General features: G+C 36.0%; 1 protein-coding gene across 1 annotated transcript; it reads right to left on the minus strand.

Annotated features, from left to right (window-relative positions):
* Positions 1 to 7,256: 7,256 nt before the first annotated feature.
* On the minus strand, positions 7,257 to 19,786 carry LOC142139133 (embryonic protein UVS.2-like). The gene is made up of 9 exons (XM_075196472.1): positions 19,759 to 19,786; positions 16,673 to 16,807; positions 16,463 to 16,580; positions 15,286 to 15,464; positions 15,114 to 15,195; positions 14,843 to 14,970; positions 13,295 to 13,410; positions 11,663 to 11,888; positions 7,257 to 7,360 (listed from the first exon to the last, which is right to left on the minus strand). Exons 2-9 carry the CDS (start codon positions 16,797 to 16,799, stop codon positions 7,257 to 7,259), a joined length of 1,080 nt encoding a protein of 359 aa, XP_075052573.1. The 5' UTR covers positions 16,800 to 16,807; positions 19,759 to 19,786.
* Positions 19,787 to 20,679: the final 893 nt, after the last annotated feature.

The raw sequence follows: 20,679 nt of genomic DNA on the forward strand, positions 1-20,679 counted from the left end.
GGATACCAGGTCTGCCCCCAAGCTAATATGAAGATGTCTTCAATTCCTTTTCCGAGTGTATCAATTCATCTCTAGTAATTTTAGATACTCTTTCTTGGGCATTGTCTAGAGTCTTCATATTATATCCTCTTACAGAGAAATTGTATTTCATTTTCTCTAATTGTTCTGTGAAAACCTCCTGTTCAGTAAGAACTCGCTATGTGGATTATTTCAATATGTGTGATTTTGAGATTTTATGTTTATATGTATAATAAGTTAGTTTTAAACCGTCTGTATCGACCCATTTCCGCCGGACTTCCGATTGGCTACATCCGGTATAAATGGGTTTTTTGTCCATTGATCAGTCTGACCTCCTTGATAAAGACCGTATTAACGGTTGAAACGCGTCGGAGTCTAGACTGATTTATGAAATATCCTTAGGATTCCACCAATGAATGAGAACTAGATGGAATCCATTTGATGGAAATTCTATATGTGTCTGTACATTGGCGATATGGTAGGAGTATTTCTACATATCTTTTTACTGTTGGAACTTAATGCCTTTGATTGTCATCTTCAATGGGACTCAATAAAATTGCCCCTTTTTTATACAATATCACGCTAGATCTGTCTTTCTGTTGTTTTTATGGTTTTAATGTATTGAGAATACCACGAAGAAAGAAATGTTTACTGGCGAGATAGTCTATGATTACCTAAGAGGGGACGGAAAAAGAGAGAAATAAAGAACTTGCTACATGCTCATCACTCACTACCCTCTGGTAGGAATTTGTCTCTTACTTTATAAATGGAGGTGATGGTGAGGTGAAAGTCACGAATATCTCTGTCCCACAAGTGACCATCTGTTACATATCCAGCATTGAAGAGACTTTATATGATATTAAGATATAGACGGTTGTTTTGCGAATTGGACTCAGTTCATTTTTTGACATTATTATTTCATTTTTATATGTATAATTTTGTTTTTGTTTGTATGTATTATTTTTGAAGAGACTTTTTGGGTACCTTTTAGCGCTGAAAAATCTGGATATCTATATTTCTACATTGTCCACTCACAGGTTTGTGTACCCTGTTTATTCCAGAGATTCGGCAGCATATTTGGATCATTGAGCGCTGACAGTTTTTTCCAGTATAACTATATTTGCCTTTGGTACACAATTAATTACTATTAGCAGCACTATGTTTTCCCATCAAGTCTCAAGAACAGATCTTGTTCCTGAGACCTTTAATGGCGAAGAGCCTTTAGTAGATCTAATCGATGAGGATTTAGATTCAGTTTTTATTAAACTTGATAAAGTCCTCACCAAAGAGAACAAACTATGGTGGGAGATAGTTACATTGGAACACTATATGGCCAACCAAATTATCCCTAAGGGATTACAAATCGATAAATTGCCCTCTTTTGATACATCATCTCCAGAGTTCAAAAGGAAATGGTCTCTGATTCTTCAACAGTGCTCTTTTTCACTCATTGAACTTATCTTAGAGGAGAAAAGAACTGACCTTAGAAAGTTAGATGAAGAGATTTTTTGCTTACAAAGCTTGATTAGTCCTTTTGAAAATCTAGATGATGTACAAGAGAATATTAGAGAATTGAATGAAAAACTAAAAAGAAACACTAAGAGTTTAATTATTAAAAAGCAAAAAAAGTTTAGGAGGGATAAAGGTCAGATTGATAACCATCTATCTTCTCCAAAGGAACATCATGTGAAAAGTAGAGACAAAACTAATCAGAATCTTAAAAATAAAAATAAAGAATATTATCAACCTCCATCTAAGATTAGACCCAAGTCCTATTTACCATCATGATCTAGAGTAGAACATAAAGAGGATTATACTCCTACTACTTCTCAAAAAGAACATTATTACCAAAAGAGAAGAACTCCACCTTCTTACTATGATCGGGAATCACACTCCTTTTACAGTAAGAATAGATATGATACACTTAGAGATTTGGAGGAGACTCCTTTTCCTCCAGTAAGGAAAAACAAGAAAAAAATATCATTTTGGAAGAGAAAGAGAAACAGAATGTTTTAACATCACCCAAAGCTCAACAAGACCCTTGTAGTGAGGTGCCTAATATACCACAGAAAGTTAGATTTCATAAAACCAGAAGGGGAAAGAAAGGTGGAGACAAAATAAAGAAAAAATTAAAATTAAAGAATAGGATTAAAGAAGAAAAAAAGATCATGGTAAATAAACATATGATGAATAATTGTAATGAGTCATCGAGAGATGAACAAATAGAAATTTTCAATATAAGCTCTAAAGTCCTGACTGAAGATGAAATTTCAATACTTAAGAAAGGTTTAAAATTCTCCCCTACTTCTCTGGTAGATAACTTTGAGATTTTTGTGGATACCGATAAATTTATGAGGAAACTCTCCTTAAAAAAGTTCTTTAAAATTAAAGAAAAAGATAATCCTATTCCTACTGAGAATTTGGAGGAACAAAAAGATAAACATATTTATAAAAAGAAATCATACTTTTATCCCACCTATGTAAAGGGTCCATATATGGAAACTTTTGGGAAGTTAGTTTTGGATGATTTTAAGAAAATCTCGAATAAGAACAAAACTAAATATGTTCCACAAAATATTACTTCTAAAGAAAGGAAATCTCTAAAGGATCTACAGAAAGACCTTAATATTGTCATTAAACCCGCCGATAAAGGCGGAGGTCTAGTCATTATGGACTATCAATATTATACATCTGAAATTTTGAGACAGCTAAATGATAATGACACCTATATCAAATTAAACAATGATCCAATGTTTAGAATTAGAGAGGAGTTCCTTATATTTATTGAAAAATTCTCTAATACATTAGATGATGACCATCTTAGTTTTCTAAAAGTAGAGGACCCCACCACCCCCTACATATACATATTGGCAAAAATCCACAAGAATGTTTCAAAACCCCCGGGAAGACCCATCATTTCCGGGGTCAACAGTATCACATCCAATCTTTCAGCTTTAATTGATTTTTTCTTACAGCCTTTAGTAAGGAAAACTCCATCTTTTCTCAAAGATACTAAAGATGTTTTGAAATATTTAGACCATGCTAATTGGCAAGAGGGATGGTTCCTGGTGACCGCAGATATAACATCCTTGTACTCCATTATAGAGCATGATAAGGGATTAGAAGCTATTAAATATTTTCTCAATATGTCTGAATATTCAGAGGACCTTAGGACCTTCATATTGGAAGGAATTTCCTTTATATTGAAGAATAACTATTTTTACTTTTTGGGTAATTACTACCTCCAGAAAAAAGGAACTGCCATGGGTGCCAGGTTTGCCCCAAGCTATGCTAATTTATTTATGGCCTATTGGGAACATCTTCATATTAGCTTGGGGGCAGACCTGGTATCCTGGCAGAGGTATATAGATGATGTTTTGTTTCTGTGGAAGGGTGGTTTGGATTCACTCAATCAGTTTTGTTTAAGATTAAACGATAATGATTGGAATATCAAATATACCTTCGAAGTTAGCAACTCTTCAGTACACTTTTTGGATCTAGAAATCTATATATATGAGAAGAAGATCCACACCAAATGCTTTAGGAAACCTACTAATATAAATTCCTATATATTTAGGGATAGTCAACATCACGAGAAGTGGCTGGAAAGTATACCATACAGCCAATTTCTGAGACTGAAGAGAAATTGTACTGAACAGGAGGTTTTCACAGAACAATTAGAGAAAATGAAATACAATTTCTCTGTAAGAGGATATAATATGAAGACTCTAGACAATGCCCAAGAAAGAGTATCTAAAATTACTAGAGATGAATTGATACAATCGGAAAAGGAATTGAAGATACCGAGCAAAGGAAATTATGTTTTCTTCATCACTAAGTATAACCAGAATTATAAACAAATTGAGAAGGTGGTCCGCAAACATTGGGAGATCCTTTTGTAGGATCATGTTTTAGCAGAGATTTTACCTGAAAAACCTAAATTCGTATATAAAAGATCATCGAATTTGAAAGACCATTTAGTAAGGGGTGTTCTCCCCGAAAAAGATATAAGCACCAATAAAAATAAAGGTTTTTTTCGATTTGTGGTATCTGTTTGGCATGTAAGAACACTGCCAAAAATAATCCCAAGAATAGAATCATAGAGTTCATGATAAATGGTCAAAAATATACCATTAATAGTTTTATTACATGTAATTCTGTTAATGTTATCTATATTTTAGAATGTAAATGTGGGCTTTACTATGTAGGCAAAACCACTAGAGCACTAAAGAAAAGGATAGGTGAGCATTTCAGTAATGTTAGAAGAGGTTTAGAGACACACTCAGTATCAGCCCACTTTAAATCTCACCATTCATGTAATGAAAAGGATATTGTCAACTTCTTGGGGATTGATTCTATAAAGCCAACATGGAAATATAGAAATATTGATCAAAAAATTATCACAAATGGAAATGCGATGGATTCACTCCTTGGATTGTTTGATTCCAAGGGGTTTAAACAAAGATTTTGAAATAAAATGTTTTCTCTAATCTTGACATTTACCACTGGGGAAAATATTACCTATAACCTACCCTTTGTTTTCACTTTCATGTTTATTTTTAATTTTACGTTATTGTATATACCAATTAGGGGTTGGTCATTTTTATGGATTATGTGCAATGTTTGTATTGTGGAGTTCTTACAGAAATGCTTTAGATCTTTACTATAATAATTGCACGTTACATAATATTTTCAGATATATTGGTATCCTAGCAACCTATAAGCACGGAAAGAGCTGATTTAGAATGATGACGATACGTCATATCCGGTTATTTCCATCATAAAAGAGAATAGTGGGATGTAACATTAGGAGTTGCTATTGCACGTTACATGGTATTTCCGGATATATTGGTATCCTAGCAACCTATGAATACGAAAAGAGGTGATCCTGAAGGATGATGATACGTCATATCTGGTTTTTTAAATTTCCATCGTAAAATAGAAAAGTGGGACGTAACTTTAGGAGTTGCCTTTCGATTTATATCGTGTATAGACATTGTGTGCTATGTCAACTATAGAATGGATACCACAATTTAGGCATTTAGTATTGAATACCATACAATATTATTAGATGCCTTGGTATCCTAGCAACTCATCAACAGATGGCGATATGTCACATCCGGTTTTTTGGCTCCATTTGCTATATGGAGGATAGCGAGAGGATATATTTGATTTAAGATCTCGCTATGTGGATTATTTAAATATGTAAGTGATTTTGAGATTTTATGTTTATATGTATAATAAGTTAGTTTTAAACCGTCTGTATCGACCCATTTCCGCCGGACTTCCGATTGGCTACATCCGGTATAAATGGGTTTTTTGTCCATTGATCAGTCTGACCTCCTTGATAAAGACCGTATTGACGGTTGAAACGCGTCGGAGTCTATACTGATTTATGAAATATCCTTAGGATTCGACCAATGAAAGAGAACTAGCTGGAATCCATTTGATGGAAATTCTATATGTGTCTGTACATTGGAGATATGGTAGGAGTATTTCTACATATCTTTTTACTGTTGGAACTTAATGCCTTTGATTGTCATCTTTAATAGGACTCAATAAAATTGCCCCTTTTTTATACAATATCACACTGGATCTGTCTTTCTGTTGTTTTTATGGTTTTAATGTATTGAGAGATACCACGAAGAAAGAAATGTTTACTGGCGAGACAGTCTATGATTACTTAAGAGGGGACGGAAAAAGAGAGAAATAAAGAACTTGCTACATGCCCATCACTCACTACCCTCTGGTAGGAATTTATCTCTTACTTTATAAATGGAGGTGATGGTGAGGTGAATGTCATGAATATCTCTGTCCCACAAGTGACCATCTGTTACATATCCAGCATTGAAGAGACTTTATATGATATTAAGATATAGAGGGTTGTTTTGCGAATTGGATTCAGTTCATTTTTTGACATTTTTATTTCATTTTTATATGTATAATTTTTATTTTTGTTTGTATGTATTATTTTTGAAGAGACTTTTTGGGTACCTTTTAGCGCTGAAAAATCTGGATATCTATATTTCTAATAATACTGTCGACCATATTAATTGTCAAACTAATAATACTGAAATGTTGACCGGATTTTGTCATTTTTTTTGCTGTTGTTTTTAACCTTTTTATTTATAACAGCAGATGATAACAATACAGGATATTGAATACTTTAATTATAAATGACATAAGTTGCAAGTAATAAATATATATAAAGAAAAAAAGGAGCATAAACAGAGTGCAAAGAGAATACAATTTTAATATTAATTTAACAATATGGTATATTTCATATGAATGCCAGATGCTAATGACCTAGCTTACGTATTTAGTTAGGAAAACCTTGTAACCAAAGTAGAGAAAAATGTAAAGTTGGGGACACGGGTAAAGTGGAGAAGACTGCTGAATTTTTATTTTTCTAGTGGGATGGAAGGTAAGGGAAGGGGAGAGGGGCAATTGGGTTGGGGGTTTCATTGTGGAGGTATTTCCCCACTCAAGGGTCCACCGTATCCAAATAAATGGATATAGTGTAGTCCAAAGTAAAAGTGGGAAGTCCCACAAGTGAGTTGAAAAGAGAGTTGAAAGATAAGAGGCAAAAGGTGAAGATGAAGAAGGAGGGAGCACCGGGGGCTTAGAGAGTGCCAGATATGTTGCCGAGTACCAAGGGCCACAAACTTTATGAAAAGGGGAAACTGTATCTTGGAGGAGACTTGTCACATATTCCATGGAGGTGGTGTGCCAGGTTCGGTTTATAACAGCCCCTCTAGATGATTGCAAAGGATTCTTCCAATCACCGTTTGAATCGTTCAAATGATTCCGTGGGAGGGGATGAGGAGGACACGAGAGAACTGTACTGGATTGAAATATAGCCTCCTCGCTCCAGGCTATAAATGCAGTGGCGTTCAAAGGGTATTGGGGGATGATGCTTAGATGATTGTTTCTGGGCTTGTATAAAGCTTTTCATTTGAATATAGTGTTAGGTTGCTGTGAAGATCATGATTCTCACGTAAGTCCGCAAAGAAACGTGGTGCATGACCACCCAACAGGTGAAAAAATGATCTAGACCCACCTTCCTCCAGGGGTAAGCAAAAGCCCTAAAGCAACATAGCGGAAATCAAGGGTGTCTCCATAGCAGAGTAAGTGGCTAGGGGTAGGGGGCCAGTACATATTGCTTGTTCAGTTTGTCCTATACCTCCAAGGTGAAACGGATGAAGGGGATGGTATAAGCTAAGGCTGGTCTGAGACTTCTAGGAATCCAGAGTAGAAAACTTATTCCCATGTCTGGGGACAACATTTCCAAATTTTGGAGGAATTAGATACATCCATATCTCCTTTAGATATAAACAGTGAGCTAAAAGAACAAAAAATACCATTCAAAAATAAAAAGAAATTATATTTTACTCCAGATATCAGTATCTGTCCACAGGTAAAAACCTACATAGATCTAGTATCAAAAGATCTAGATAGATTATACCAACAAGAAATGTACAGACCAAAATACAAATATAATCTTACCAAAGGAGAATGGAAAGCCCTAAAAGAAATAGAACAATGGGAGAATATTGTATTAAGCCATCGGACAAAGGTGGAAACATTGTCTTATGGCCAAGAACAGATTATGTAAAAGAAGTGTATCGTCAATTAAATGACACCGATTGCTACAAACGGCTTATTTTTAACCCGACGGCAAATTTTCAACAAAGATATGATAGACTGATACAAGACGCCTATGCAAGAGGTGTCATTATGCGTGTGGATCTGGATTTTTTAACAATACAACATCCCAAAGTGGCCACATTTTATGTGATTCCCAAAATCCACAAGAACCCTTTGATTCCACCAGGCAGACCGATAGTCTCTGGTATTGGTAACATTACAGAAAACGCAAGCAAATTTATAGATATACAACTACGAGAATTCGTGACCAGCTTAGACTTGTATGTTAGAGACACTCTGGATGTCCTAGCTAAAATTAATAGCATTACAATAAATAACACTACCAAATTGGCCTCTCTGGATGTAGAATCTTTGTATTCAAATATCATACACGAACAGGGTATACAAGCAGTAAGGTATTTCTTGGAGATGAGAGCACATAATGATCTAAATGATTTCATTATAAATTTACTGAGGTTTGTCCTGACATGTAATTATTTTGTCTTTGAAGATAAATTTTTTCTTCAAATTAGGGGAACTGCGATGGGCAGTGCTTGGCGCCCACGTTTGCCAACCTCTTTTTGGGGTGGTAGGAGAGGGAGAAGGTATTTACTGACAACAATCAACAATATCCCATCCACATCACTCTATGGTTGAGATACATAGACGATGTATTCATTTTATGGGATGGGGAAGAAGATCTCTTCTTTGAATTTGTTGAAGTACATAATCATAACGATCTGAACCTAAAACTCACTTCAGAAATTAATAAAGAATATATTAATTTCTTGGATCTCACTCTATCCAAAACATCAAATGGTCATCTCAATACAGACCTATTTAGAAAGAAGACGGCGACAAAAAGTCTCCTCCACTCATCCAGCTCTCATCATCCGGTGGTTATTAAGGGCATCCCTAAAGGAGAAATGCTTAGGGTCAAACGGAATTGTTCTGATGTCCAAACCTGCTCTAATAGAACTAGAGAACTTAAGACTAGACTACAAGTGAGAGGTTACAACAAGCGCACTATACGCCAAGCAGAGAGGTCGGTTCTGAAGAGAGACAGAGATAGTCTTATTTTTCCACCCCCTAAAACTTTAGTACAAGATAATAAAGTTCGCCTCATTGGCTCTTTCTGTACAGAGTGGAAACAAATTACTGAAATGTTTGAAAAACATTGGGATGTACTCAAGTCGGACGAAGACCTAAATAAAATCTTAGGAAACAAAATATCAATTACGTGGCGTCGCTCCAGAAATTTAAAGGACACTTTGGTCCACAGTAACTTGTCCCCAATGAAGAGGCTCTCCAATAGACACATAGGGTTTTTTAAATGTGGGAAAAGTGTGGCGTGCCAATATATGTTAAACATCAAAGAATATCAAGATCGTTATAAAAAAACATGGAAAATAAATGAATTCCTTAATTGTGATTCATTAAATGTGATTTACTGCCTAATGTGCCCCTGTAAGCTCAAATACATAGGTATGACGAGTAGGCCCCTAAAAAGAAGGGTGTTAGAACATGTAGGGAACATCAGAAGAGCCGAGAGAGACACAAACAATATGAAACAGATTACTACGGTAGCCAGACATTTTTTTCAAATGCCATGGGGGAAAACCACAAGGACTACAAGCATATGCAATGGAACAAGTCCATATGGGCTTGAGAGGAGGCAATACTAATCTGGAACTCCTAAGAAAGGACACTAGGAAAATGTTCCTTATGGATAGTGTGACTCCTAAGGGGCTGAATGACCGAAACAACTCCTCGGTATTCCTAAAATTTACAATTAAGATCAGGACTTTCTCTGATCCGCTCACAGATATTGGTTTTAGTTAATTGCAGAACAGGTTGAATTTAAATACTTCACGTGACTATTCGTCACATACATCACCAATAGGGTAAATAAGCTTATTACTGAGATGATATACACTTACTTCACATTGTATAACTTACCTTTCCTACCTCCCTATTAAGGGAAGTCACTTCTCACATAGTGATATAGAGGAACATTTGTTTATGGGCCCTAGACGACACTATTTAAATCAAGATGATTTCTGAGACTATACATATTTACATTGCACTTATTTATTTTTTCATTTACACTATTAGGATAACTAATTACTATGATCACCCTTACATACATTTCTTTAGCACTTAAAATTGAGACCGTAGTAGTCTCATATTTCAATAGACTAATTATTAAAAAACTTTTTCAAAATATTAATTTATAATTTATATCTGTTCTGGGACTTAGATGATGAGTAATAATAGGTATGTAAGGGGATCATGATAGATAAGTCATTTTCATTAGTGAACCGGGACAATAATACCATTACAGCACCATAAACTGTCTCAAAAGTATACCATTAGAAATCTGGATACTATCCTACTTAAGATTATTATATTTTGTTAATTCTGATCCCTGAACCTCCCAATATGTTTTGTAACGTTATAGATCTTTTCCAACTTCAATTATGTTTCAATAAAACCGCCAGATGAATAAGCTCTAAAGGTTACTATAACAACTTAATGATACCTTGTATATTCTATAAGGGAGATAGCAAATACGTCATTAGAGGGGAGGATCCCCCGCTATAAAGGAAACAACGCCGGGTCAGCTCGGGTTAGCCTTGAAAAAGCTAAGCATAGTGAAACGCGCGTCGGCGATTCACACACTGTTCTTTTCTTATTGTCTCTGACTTATGTATATGAAAAGAAGGGCAGTTTACAGAAATTTTATTAATGGCTATTACATACATAAATATACCATTGGGTATAAATGATTGGAGATATATAGAGAAGGCATACCATCACTATTGTACTTTTTTACATATATAAATCATGCTAATAGATAGAGTATATTTCCCTTTAAATGTTACTTGTCCTGATTAAAGTGCAGTGCTGTGTATTTATTTGGGTGTCTGATGTAGCTGATATCACACATTACAGAGGTACAAAGTCTGGGAAATACTAGTTGTGTGAAAGGAAGCAAAGTTCAGGTTTTTCTGCCAGGATTTAAACACTGGAGCAGCATCCAGTCTTCATTTTTCTGCCAATGAAAACTGCTCTGGTGATGACTCCCACAAATTGCCAGGGCACAGACTTGTGCAGTATGAATGGGGTCAACCCGGGAAATTCCCGGGTCCGAGGTGCAGTATGAATGGTGTTTCTGAGCTGGGACGCTCCGAGCCCCTGCAAAAACCCGGCTTGAAAAACCCGGGATATTGCCGGGGCGGCAGTATGAAAGTGGTATTAGTCACCTCTAATATTCTGATATTTCATGGTAGATAAATCCCATTTATTTCATAGATATTTATGGTGTACAGAAATACATTGCAATTGTAGTCATGTAACTTTAGATCAACCTCTTCCAGACTCAAATGTGTATGACCATTAAAGTCACTGAATATAAAACATAGTGTTAAAAATAATTATCTTACACAACTATTCGAGAAAACCATTTTATTATGTATACATTACAAAAAAGATGTTTTCAAATCCATAGTAAGAGAGATACAAATATAATTTCCTATTAACGTATAAACAATATTTTACATACATATTACATTGTTCATCTTTATGGTTCTCATTAGAAATCTGCTGGGAGAAATAAAAAAATTTTCACCATGTATAGACAGGAAATTATACTGTGAGTTTTGCCTCAGTTGTGATGTCAGTTTTCTCCTCAATTAATGATTGTTCTTACTGCAATATAACATTGCCCGGTGTGTAATATTCCTCAATTATACTGTAAAGAAAGAGAAAGAAATAGGAATTAGTAAACTAAATGATCACACATATGTACATTCTTCTACATGCATATTATGTAATAATCATATATAGAAGACACATAACTATATACAACAGTTACCAAGTATATGGGGTTAACCAATGGCTTTGTTCTCATTAATATACAGTATAATGTCCATATGATAAAACTGTGCAAGGACAAGGGACATATAAGCCGTTTTTTAAAATCTGAGTACAATACCTGAGCTATATGTAGCTTTGAAGCCGACCCCAGTAACACGGCTGTCACTGACAAACTCAATCAGCATCTGATTAGTAGAAGCAACTATGCGAGGGATCGGTCCAGTCCCACATGTTTTGTCCAGCAACACAGGAGATGTCCTACTGGGACCATCATAAATCTTGATGTAGTCAGATACACAATCAGGTGAGTATTGGACATCAAAGCCATTAAAATCCAGGGTGATCTAAATATTAAACATTAATATCAGAAATGTTAGTTTAAGAAATAAGACTACGTGTAACTTAATTTACACTTTTAAGCCAAACTGGACTTTACTGCACAGAGGATGTGATCAATATGTGATTAAAGCTTCTCAACTCTCTTTTTGAAATGTCCACAAATATTCCTGGACCTTTCACCTGTCCTACGCTCCACAAAATCTAGACAAATATTCTTTTAGGGGGATAAAAAAATAGGGGATAAGTCATTGGGGATAATTACTTATCCCCTAGAGTATTGTAGAACTATAACTAGAAGCATTGCATTTTGAATTGAGCAGCAGGTGTTTTATAATACTTCAGGCCCCGAGTGCCCCTATAGGAATACACTTTGTTTTGTTTGATAAATGATTATTCTTATTCAGGGGAGCACCATCTATAGGTCCTATTATAAATCTGCCTTTTCCTTACTTATTAAGTGAAAGTTGATAATTTCCAAGAAATATATCTGGTTCGGACCCAAACTCTATAGATTCTTTTCATTTTGTAATGCACGATGAACACTGTGGGGCTCATGCAGAGTTGTCTCTTTTTTTTGTGTAAAATACACATTTTCTTACTGAGCATATGTATAAAAGCCATATTGATACGTCTGTATGCAGCTTACAATGCATCTTACACTTACAACTAATGAAAAGGTGGAGGGAACATGTGAGCAAACATAGGCCGAGTACAGTAAGTAAGGAATAGTCACATAACTGAGACTGTAGTAGACATGGACATAGCTGCAGATACACCAGTAGGAAGGTATCTGATGTGGGTGCTAGGAGGGCTGGTTCAGTGAGGTGCAATGATATTTGTGTTTGTAATTATATACATTTATAAGGTAATTGAACATATCACATTTATTAGAAACTGTAAAGCTACTAATCTCAGTTGTGTATGACATATTATTAGATTGTGAACATATAGAGTAATGTGGCTTTTGTATTTACTACTAAGTCTGTGACATCCCTATACTTTCTATAGGCTATCGTGGGGCTAAATACACAAACTTCTTATTTCTGATGTACACTTGGTGTCAATGCTAGTGATGTACAGCTGGACGCACCTTGAGATCCGTCTGAATGAATATAACGTGTGTGTGTCCTTACCTGCAAATAGTCAGGACAGAAAGGCATCTAACGCTACTTATATCACTGTGTGTGTAGTGCCATAATACACATATATTACACTTATTAGCTGGTGATTGGATCTTGTGAAGCTCAATCATGATAGATCAAAATCGAATTCAATGCAGTGAGATCTGATCTGAATATCTTTCAGGTGTATTGGATTTCATGTCCCCGGAAGTGACATAACTGATTTTAGAAATTATATCTAATTCCTTTGTCTTCTGTTTGTCACCTGTTCCAAGCATTCTATACTGTACCCCTTTAGTGGTTGTTCTGATCAACCAAACACAGCTGGCATCATTGGGATAGGCTGAGGGATAGTTGGCTGAGTTCAATATTCCATTTTTGTCCGTAAGTAAATGAGCACAAACATCTATGAAGGGAGAAAGTGATTTTAATCAATTACTGTAGACTTGGTAAAGTATTTCCCGTTATTAGTTAATTTTGATTTACTATATATGTGACATATAACTTCACCTACACACTCTATGAGCCTCATGTAGAATTAGGAAGGAATCTCTCTTCAGGGTAGAATCTTACACCTGGACAAACCATGGCGCTTTGTAAGGAGTGTAAATACAAGTTGTTTTCAATGCATAGAAAATACACTCTTCTTGTTAGGATATTGGGACTGCCACTTTAGCTCAGGTGGGCATGTGTTAGTATACACCTGTCTCAATAAATTAAGGTATGCTTCTCTTTCGACCTGATTGGACCTTTGGAGTTTAAAAGACCCTCCTGTTCTTTGCCGCTTTGTCAGTGAGTTTTATTCTTGACTCCTGTACAGTCTCACCTCTGGGGTTCTTCAGTTTACTGTTTTCACCTTCAAATATGGCTCTTTATTCCCTGACTAACGGCATACAAAGACTTCTGACTCTGGACCTTGGCACCAACATTACTACTCCAACTCAGCATTTTGGCTTTCTGCTTACTGTGATATCTACCTGTGTGTAGAGCATTTTCAACATTGAACAGTCTATTAAACATTGGTCAGCTGGCTAGGAAGAAAATCTTTCTATATCACTACCTACTGATTATGGCACTGAGAGGCTCTGGGCTGGTCTCACTTGTGCTTGAAGTTTTGCCATTACATAAGGAAGTTTGGTCATTCTCCATTACCAACATTGTATCTTGTAAACAATGAGTCTGCTTCTACAAGCCTGTGACTTAATTATTATGTGTGAAGCAGTCTAGACTGCCAATGTCTCTGGAGATCATTTGTTCACTATAGCTGTCAGATACAGCCACTACTAGACTACTCTGTTCTTAGTTTACAAATAATTTGCAAGCTGTGCTTTCACTGAATATGATCATTGGTAACTGTATATGTTTACTTTATATTCAAATAATCTCATAGTCATTTGAACTTCTCTCCTGCCTTTACATATTCTTAAATTACCTTTGGCACACAACACGAATATATTAGCAACTATAACATTACACTGCAGTTTAGAGATGAGATAGGAGCTTACCCTTCCCCCCATGCAGCCAACATGGTATGCCAAGGTGCAAGCTGGATTTACTCCTAAATCTAATTGAGGCCTAATATCATCATTTTCATCTATTTATTTATATAGCGCCACTAATTCCACAACGCTGCACAGAGAACTCATTCACATCAGTCCCTGCCCCATTGTGAGAGAGACTAAGGGCAATTAATTAGCAGCCAAATAACCTACTGGTAAGTTTTTGGAGTGTGGGAGAAAACCTGAGCACCCGGAGGAAACCCACGCAAACACGGGAGAACTTACAAACTCCACACAGATAAGGCCATTGTTGGGAATCATATATCTATCAATACTTACTGCACTGATAAAGCCGGTTAATTTTGGAAACATCCAAGATACTAAATCCATTCCTTTGTCCCATAGGCACGTTGGGGTCTGGCTTGGGTACAATGCTAGGTTGGTTTGAAGTGTTAGAAAATGTATACCTGTCACACAGACAATAGACATCAGTACATTCCAGAATGATACATCATAAAAAGGAATATTCCAACATCAATGTGTTCTAATCAATTCCAGCACCATCATCTATAATATAATAAAAATGTGCATAGCAAAGGTATTAACCTACCTTCCATAATGCATCACTGAGCCATAGTCATACTCCAGACCCAGGTTATTAGTGTCTGTGGACTTGAAATCAGGCCGCCACACTGCAACAGAAAATGCCCAGTTACAACACCACATGCATCAATGAAAACAACTCAAAATTAATATTTATGTAATATTTTTGTGCAAAGTACTTGGTGAGATGTACTGGTACATGATGTTGACATAGTTGTCACGGTCACTCCTCATATGTTCATGGTAAAATCCCAGGGCATGATTTAGTTCATGTTGTATAACCCCTCTGCCCACACAACCACCAATCTGTACTCCAACCTTCTGACCTCCACCTGTTCGTCCGACCAATGACTCACAGCTGGAAACAGTAAGGAAGCAATGAGAGTTTGTTCAACGGTTACAGCATAGTCATCCACACAGAGCAATACATAGTAATTACCTGGAAGGAAGATTTAGATCTATTCAAATAAATGTAATGTAAGAATCACTTCTTCTACATATTCAATATTAAGAATATTCTGCATAGTTAGTCTCATAGTTAAATTCAAAAAGGTGGCAGATGTCTGGCTCGACTGATTGACCAGAAAAAACGAATGTGTTATATAAACAGGAAATATGTTGCACAACTGTTTCTAAAACTATTGTATCCCATGTACAGACTCCTCTATACAGCACAGTGAGGTATGTAGACTGTTATTAGCAGGCTATACATACTGCTTGTTTCCTGTTTTTATTTCTAATATATTTGTTAAAACATATACATATATACATATGTGTGATTTTTATTTATTTGTTTTTTGTTTGTTTTGCACTCGAGAATATAGATTAGCAAATCTCTAATGGTATTTGTTTCCCTGCAAATCAGTGTCCAGATTGATTCAAGATCCCTGAAGTTTGCAAACCCCACAATAAATAGTGAAGGGCAGCTATGGATGACATCTGCTGACTGTGTTAAGATTTTTAAAGTAACTGGTTAATATGTTGGGTCACCAATGACTGTTTTATTATTGTTGGCTGATAATGCTTCTGTCTTACTATAATCACACACACTTTCTCCACCAGCTGATACAATTGTTATTCCACTCCCTTATGTATCAAGTCTTCCCCACACCTAGATTGTAAGCCCATTAGGGCAGGGCCTTCTTTACCTTCTGTTTTATGTCATTTGTATGTATCATGATTCTGCCAATGTACAGCACTGTGTAATATGTCAGTGCTAATAATAATAATAATAATATTAATAATAATAATACTAATAATTCCAAATCATGTTGAACTATTTTTCTCATCTCTCCTTTTAATAAACCTTTAATAAAAATATTTTTTTTTTGACATAGACAGAATGGAAGAACCTACCCCTCTGAAGAGACAATGTTGAGGAAAGCCTTCTCTGTTGTCCGAGGTATAAACCTCACACAGGTTAATGTTTCATACTCATGCATAGCATTTGTAAACACCTTCAGTTGATTGTCATCTGTGGAGAAAGAATGATGCTCATTTATTAATAGATTAGAGCAATAGATGGCCATGAATACATTAGAAAACCATAAGGAAGAGGAAACTCACTGTAATCAGGGGATAAGGTGTATGGAACAAGGACAGTCCCATCCGCAGATTTAGGCCACAGGCAGCTTGAACACTTGGTAGCGCTGCGCCCAGTTTTTATAACAATGTCTCCTTCCATTCTTGTCATGTTATAACCTGCATTAATCAGAAAAATAGTAATGAAGCATTTAAATGTTAATTTACTATGAGCAAAATTCATGTCATGTCATCATCATCATCTTCAGCATTATTTTACATTTCGGTCCAGCCAGATTGCAAAGGTAAAAGTTATTAGTATGCAATATGATCCAGTCACATAGCAATGTTGCTCAGGGGGTCAGAGGGTTATTGACTTGTTCGAATTGTGCAAAGGTTGGTAAAAGGATAACCTAGGGAGGTTAATAGGGTGGTTGAGGAATATTATAAGCTTGCCTGAAGAGGGGGGTTTTCAGAGAACACTTTAAGGTTTGTAGACAAGAGGAAAGCCTTAGTATGCGAGGGAGGGAATTCCATAGAATAGGTGCAGCTCAAATAAAGTTCTGTTTCCGGGAATGGCACCATGTGATGAGAGTGGAAGAGAGACACAGATCTTGTGCAGAACGGAGGTGTTGAGTTTTGAGATATTTTGAGACAAGTAAGAAGCTGAATGCTGGTGCAGTTTTGTTAATGACCTTGTTGTTTAGTAGAAGAATGTTATATTGGATTTGGTAAAAAACGGCAACCAATGTAGAGACTGACAGAGTGGCTCAGCAGAGGAAGAATGATTTGCAAAGAAAATCAATTTAGCCTCTGTGTGCAAAATAGATTGTAGAGGCTTGAGTCTGTTTTGGTGAAGACCAGTATTGAGGGATTTGCAATAGACAATGCTGGAGATGATGAGTGCATGAATTGGAGTTTTGCAGTGTCTTGTGTAAGATATGTGTCTATTCCAGCAAAGTTTTTTTAAAAGTCTGCAACATGATTTAAATATAGAGTCATGTGGGGAAAAAAGGATGGTTCTGAGTCAAAGATCACACCAAGGCAGCAAACTTGTGGTGTGGGGTTTATGATCATGTTGTCAACCAAAATAGAAATGTCTGGTGGGAATCTTCTCTTGTTGGGTGGGAATATTATTAACTCTGTTTTATTTGTATTTGGAGGTAAAATGAGCACAAGAGACATCGTGCAGGTATAGAATCAAGAGGACAGAAGGTAGAGCAGGAAGATAAGTAAAGAGTAGATCTTCATTTGTGAAATCAAATAAAAAGAGGATGTCAGAGGATGCTGGGAAGGAATTGAGCTGATTGCTTGTCGAGGGAGATGATACCATTCCAAGTCTGATCTTATCAATCTTGTACTTGAAGTAAGAAATGGCGCTATATAAATAACTGATGATGATGATGATACTAGGCACAGATAGTAGTTGGAGGGATTGGGCTGGGAGGGTTCAGAAGAAAATATGTTTAAAAAGCGTTTGGGGGTTAGAAGCATGAGCAGAAATGAACGATTTCAAGTATGTTAGTTTTGATTTGTCCAGAGCATGTGGATAAGTGTAATAGTTAGAAGTATATGTGAGGAATTCACTAAAGGTAGGAGATTTACAAGAGTGACAGTCTGCTTACGGGAACATCTTTGAAGACTTAGTGTTACTTTAGTGTGCCACGGCTGACTTCCAACACCACATGGAGGAGACTCGCTAGAGACACATGATCTAGGATTGCTGCTAGGGATTGGTGAGAATGAGATACTGCTGTATCTGGGGAGAAGAATATAGAGATTGGGGAGAAAAGGTGTTGGAGAGAGGTGGAAAACTGTTGAAAATGAATATTGTTAAGATTTCTGCGGGTATGAGGAGATTTGGTAGAGTTTGACAGCAGAGAGGATAAAATAGTGGGGGTGAGCATACAGCTGATAAGTTGATGATCTGAAAGAGGAAATGGAGGGTTAAGGAAATCAGAAAATGAACATAGGCTAGAGAAAACAAGATCAAGGCAATGGCCATCGCAATAAGTACAGGATTCAACCAACTGGGAGAGGCCAAGGGAGGAGCTTAAAGACAGTAATTTGGAAGCGGCATTAGAAAGTGGATTAACAATGGGTAAGATAAAATCACCCAGGATGATGCTGGGCATGTAGGAATATAAGAAGTGAGGGAGCCATGCAGAGAAATCTTCAAGAAATTGGTGCGGCCCAGGGGGATCGTTAGTCACAGCAACACACATAAAGAATTATTACTATTATTATTATTATTGTAGATTTTTAAAGTGCCGCAGCGCTGTACAGTAATAAAATCAGGACATACATAAAACAGTGACATACAAGGTAGACAAAATAAACGCAGAAATTAAATCAACAGCATGAAGGACCCTGCCCATTACAGAGCTTACATTCTAAGTGGAAGCGGGCACAGCTGAAATAGGAGGAGCCAATGTGATGGAGAATGGAGATTGGGACAGTTACAAGGGTGCATTAGTGTGAATAGTGTTATCGGGGATGAGGTCACCTCTAAAAGAGAGATTGGTTTTCAAAGAGCATCTAAAGATTTGAAGGCTGTGGGAAAGTCTGATTGAGCGTGGTAGTGAATGAACATACTTATTCTTAAAAAGAAAGTTGCAGAGATGAAAAACACAAATTAATGAAATGTCAGATTAATAACTTAATCCTAACTTGTAACAATATCAAAGTAATATTATACCCATCTTTGTTTCCAGTAAAAATATGTTTCTTATATCAATAACACAACTTACCTTACTTTGTAAGAGTTATTGTAGTTAAACTACAAATGCATGTACAATGTAAGAGTCATTTCAACACACCGACTTAAAATAAGATTGTTTTACATAAATACTATTGTTCTACATTTAGGGATGAATTAAATTATCCGCAAGGTGCCGCCGGACATCATACCAATGTCCGTCTGTACACATTGCCAGAAAATGCAGTAACACGTTTCCAGTCCTTTTCTCCCAACATCTCTATGAAATGATAGGGGGAATGAGCAGAGATTTCAGAAAAAACATTGAGGCAATATATTTCCATAGACTCGTTATAGCTAATTCAATTCCCCCTTAGACTTCTTAGCCTAACTCCTTTGTATTGCATTTTAGCATTTAGTAGTAGGTTTATACCTTTGTTGACTTCAATAATCCTGCTGAAAATATCTTCAGGTTCACTGGCATCTGTATCTGCTGTAAATACAAATGTACATATAATGTGGTATCAATGTATACTACATCTATATGGATAGTCTCCTGAGCAGCGACAAAACATTGCCTGGCTCCATTGCCCCTACAGCATTCTGCCCCCTCCCCACCCCCAATCTGTGGCTCTGAAAAGAGCAGATTGAGGACCTCTTCTTAGTATCCTCACAAGTGGCCTCTGCTTTGATCCTTTGAAACCTACAATGTGATAACCATGTATAATACATTTATCTGAATAGTCTCCTGAGTGCAGTTGTTGCAGTTTACTAAACAAATTCCTAAAAATGTAATCTACATTTTATGTTGATGTTTTATTTGCTATACATGACTTCCGTAAGACCAGATAAATATGTTATATGACCAATCTCTCATATGTTACAGTGTGTCCAGATATAAATGTCTAGTATATGGTTTAAAAAATGTATTAGCAAAAGGTTCCTACTTTAGTTTTGTATCTTTAAATTCAGAAGTAAATGTGAGTGAGGTTGATGAGACTGCTAAAAAGACAGCATTGTCCCAAAGACAAACAAATTCATAAATGTCACATAAAAAATTACAATATAATCAACTTTTATGCCTCCCTACATATTTAAAAATTACTTTTTTTGACTAAATGATAAAATTAGGCTATATAGAACAATATCGTAAGACCTTCTCCTGACTGAACCACAGAAAGTTCACTCATCTCAAATTATATTTTAAAAATATGAAAAATCCAAATAGACATTGACAATGTCAGTATAATCACATACAGAGTAAAGGGGAATAATAACACAATCTTTAGCAAACAGTTTTTATTGTGCTGTAGTAAATTTCCAAAATATAAATGTTTTACTTACCCAAAAGTAT

This window comes from Mixophyes fleayi, chromosome 2 (assembly GCF_038048845.1).
Source record: "Mixophyes fleayi isolate aMixFle1 chromosome 2, aMixFle1.hap1, whole genome shotgun sequence".
In the NCBI taxonomy this organism is placed as follows: Eukaryota; Metazoa; Chordata; class Amphibia; order Anura; family Limnodynastidae; genus Mixophyes; species Mixophyes fleayi.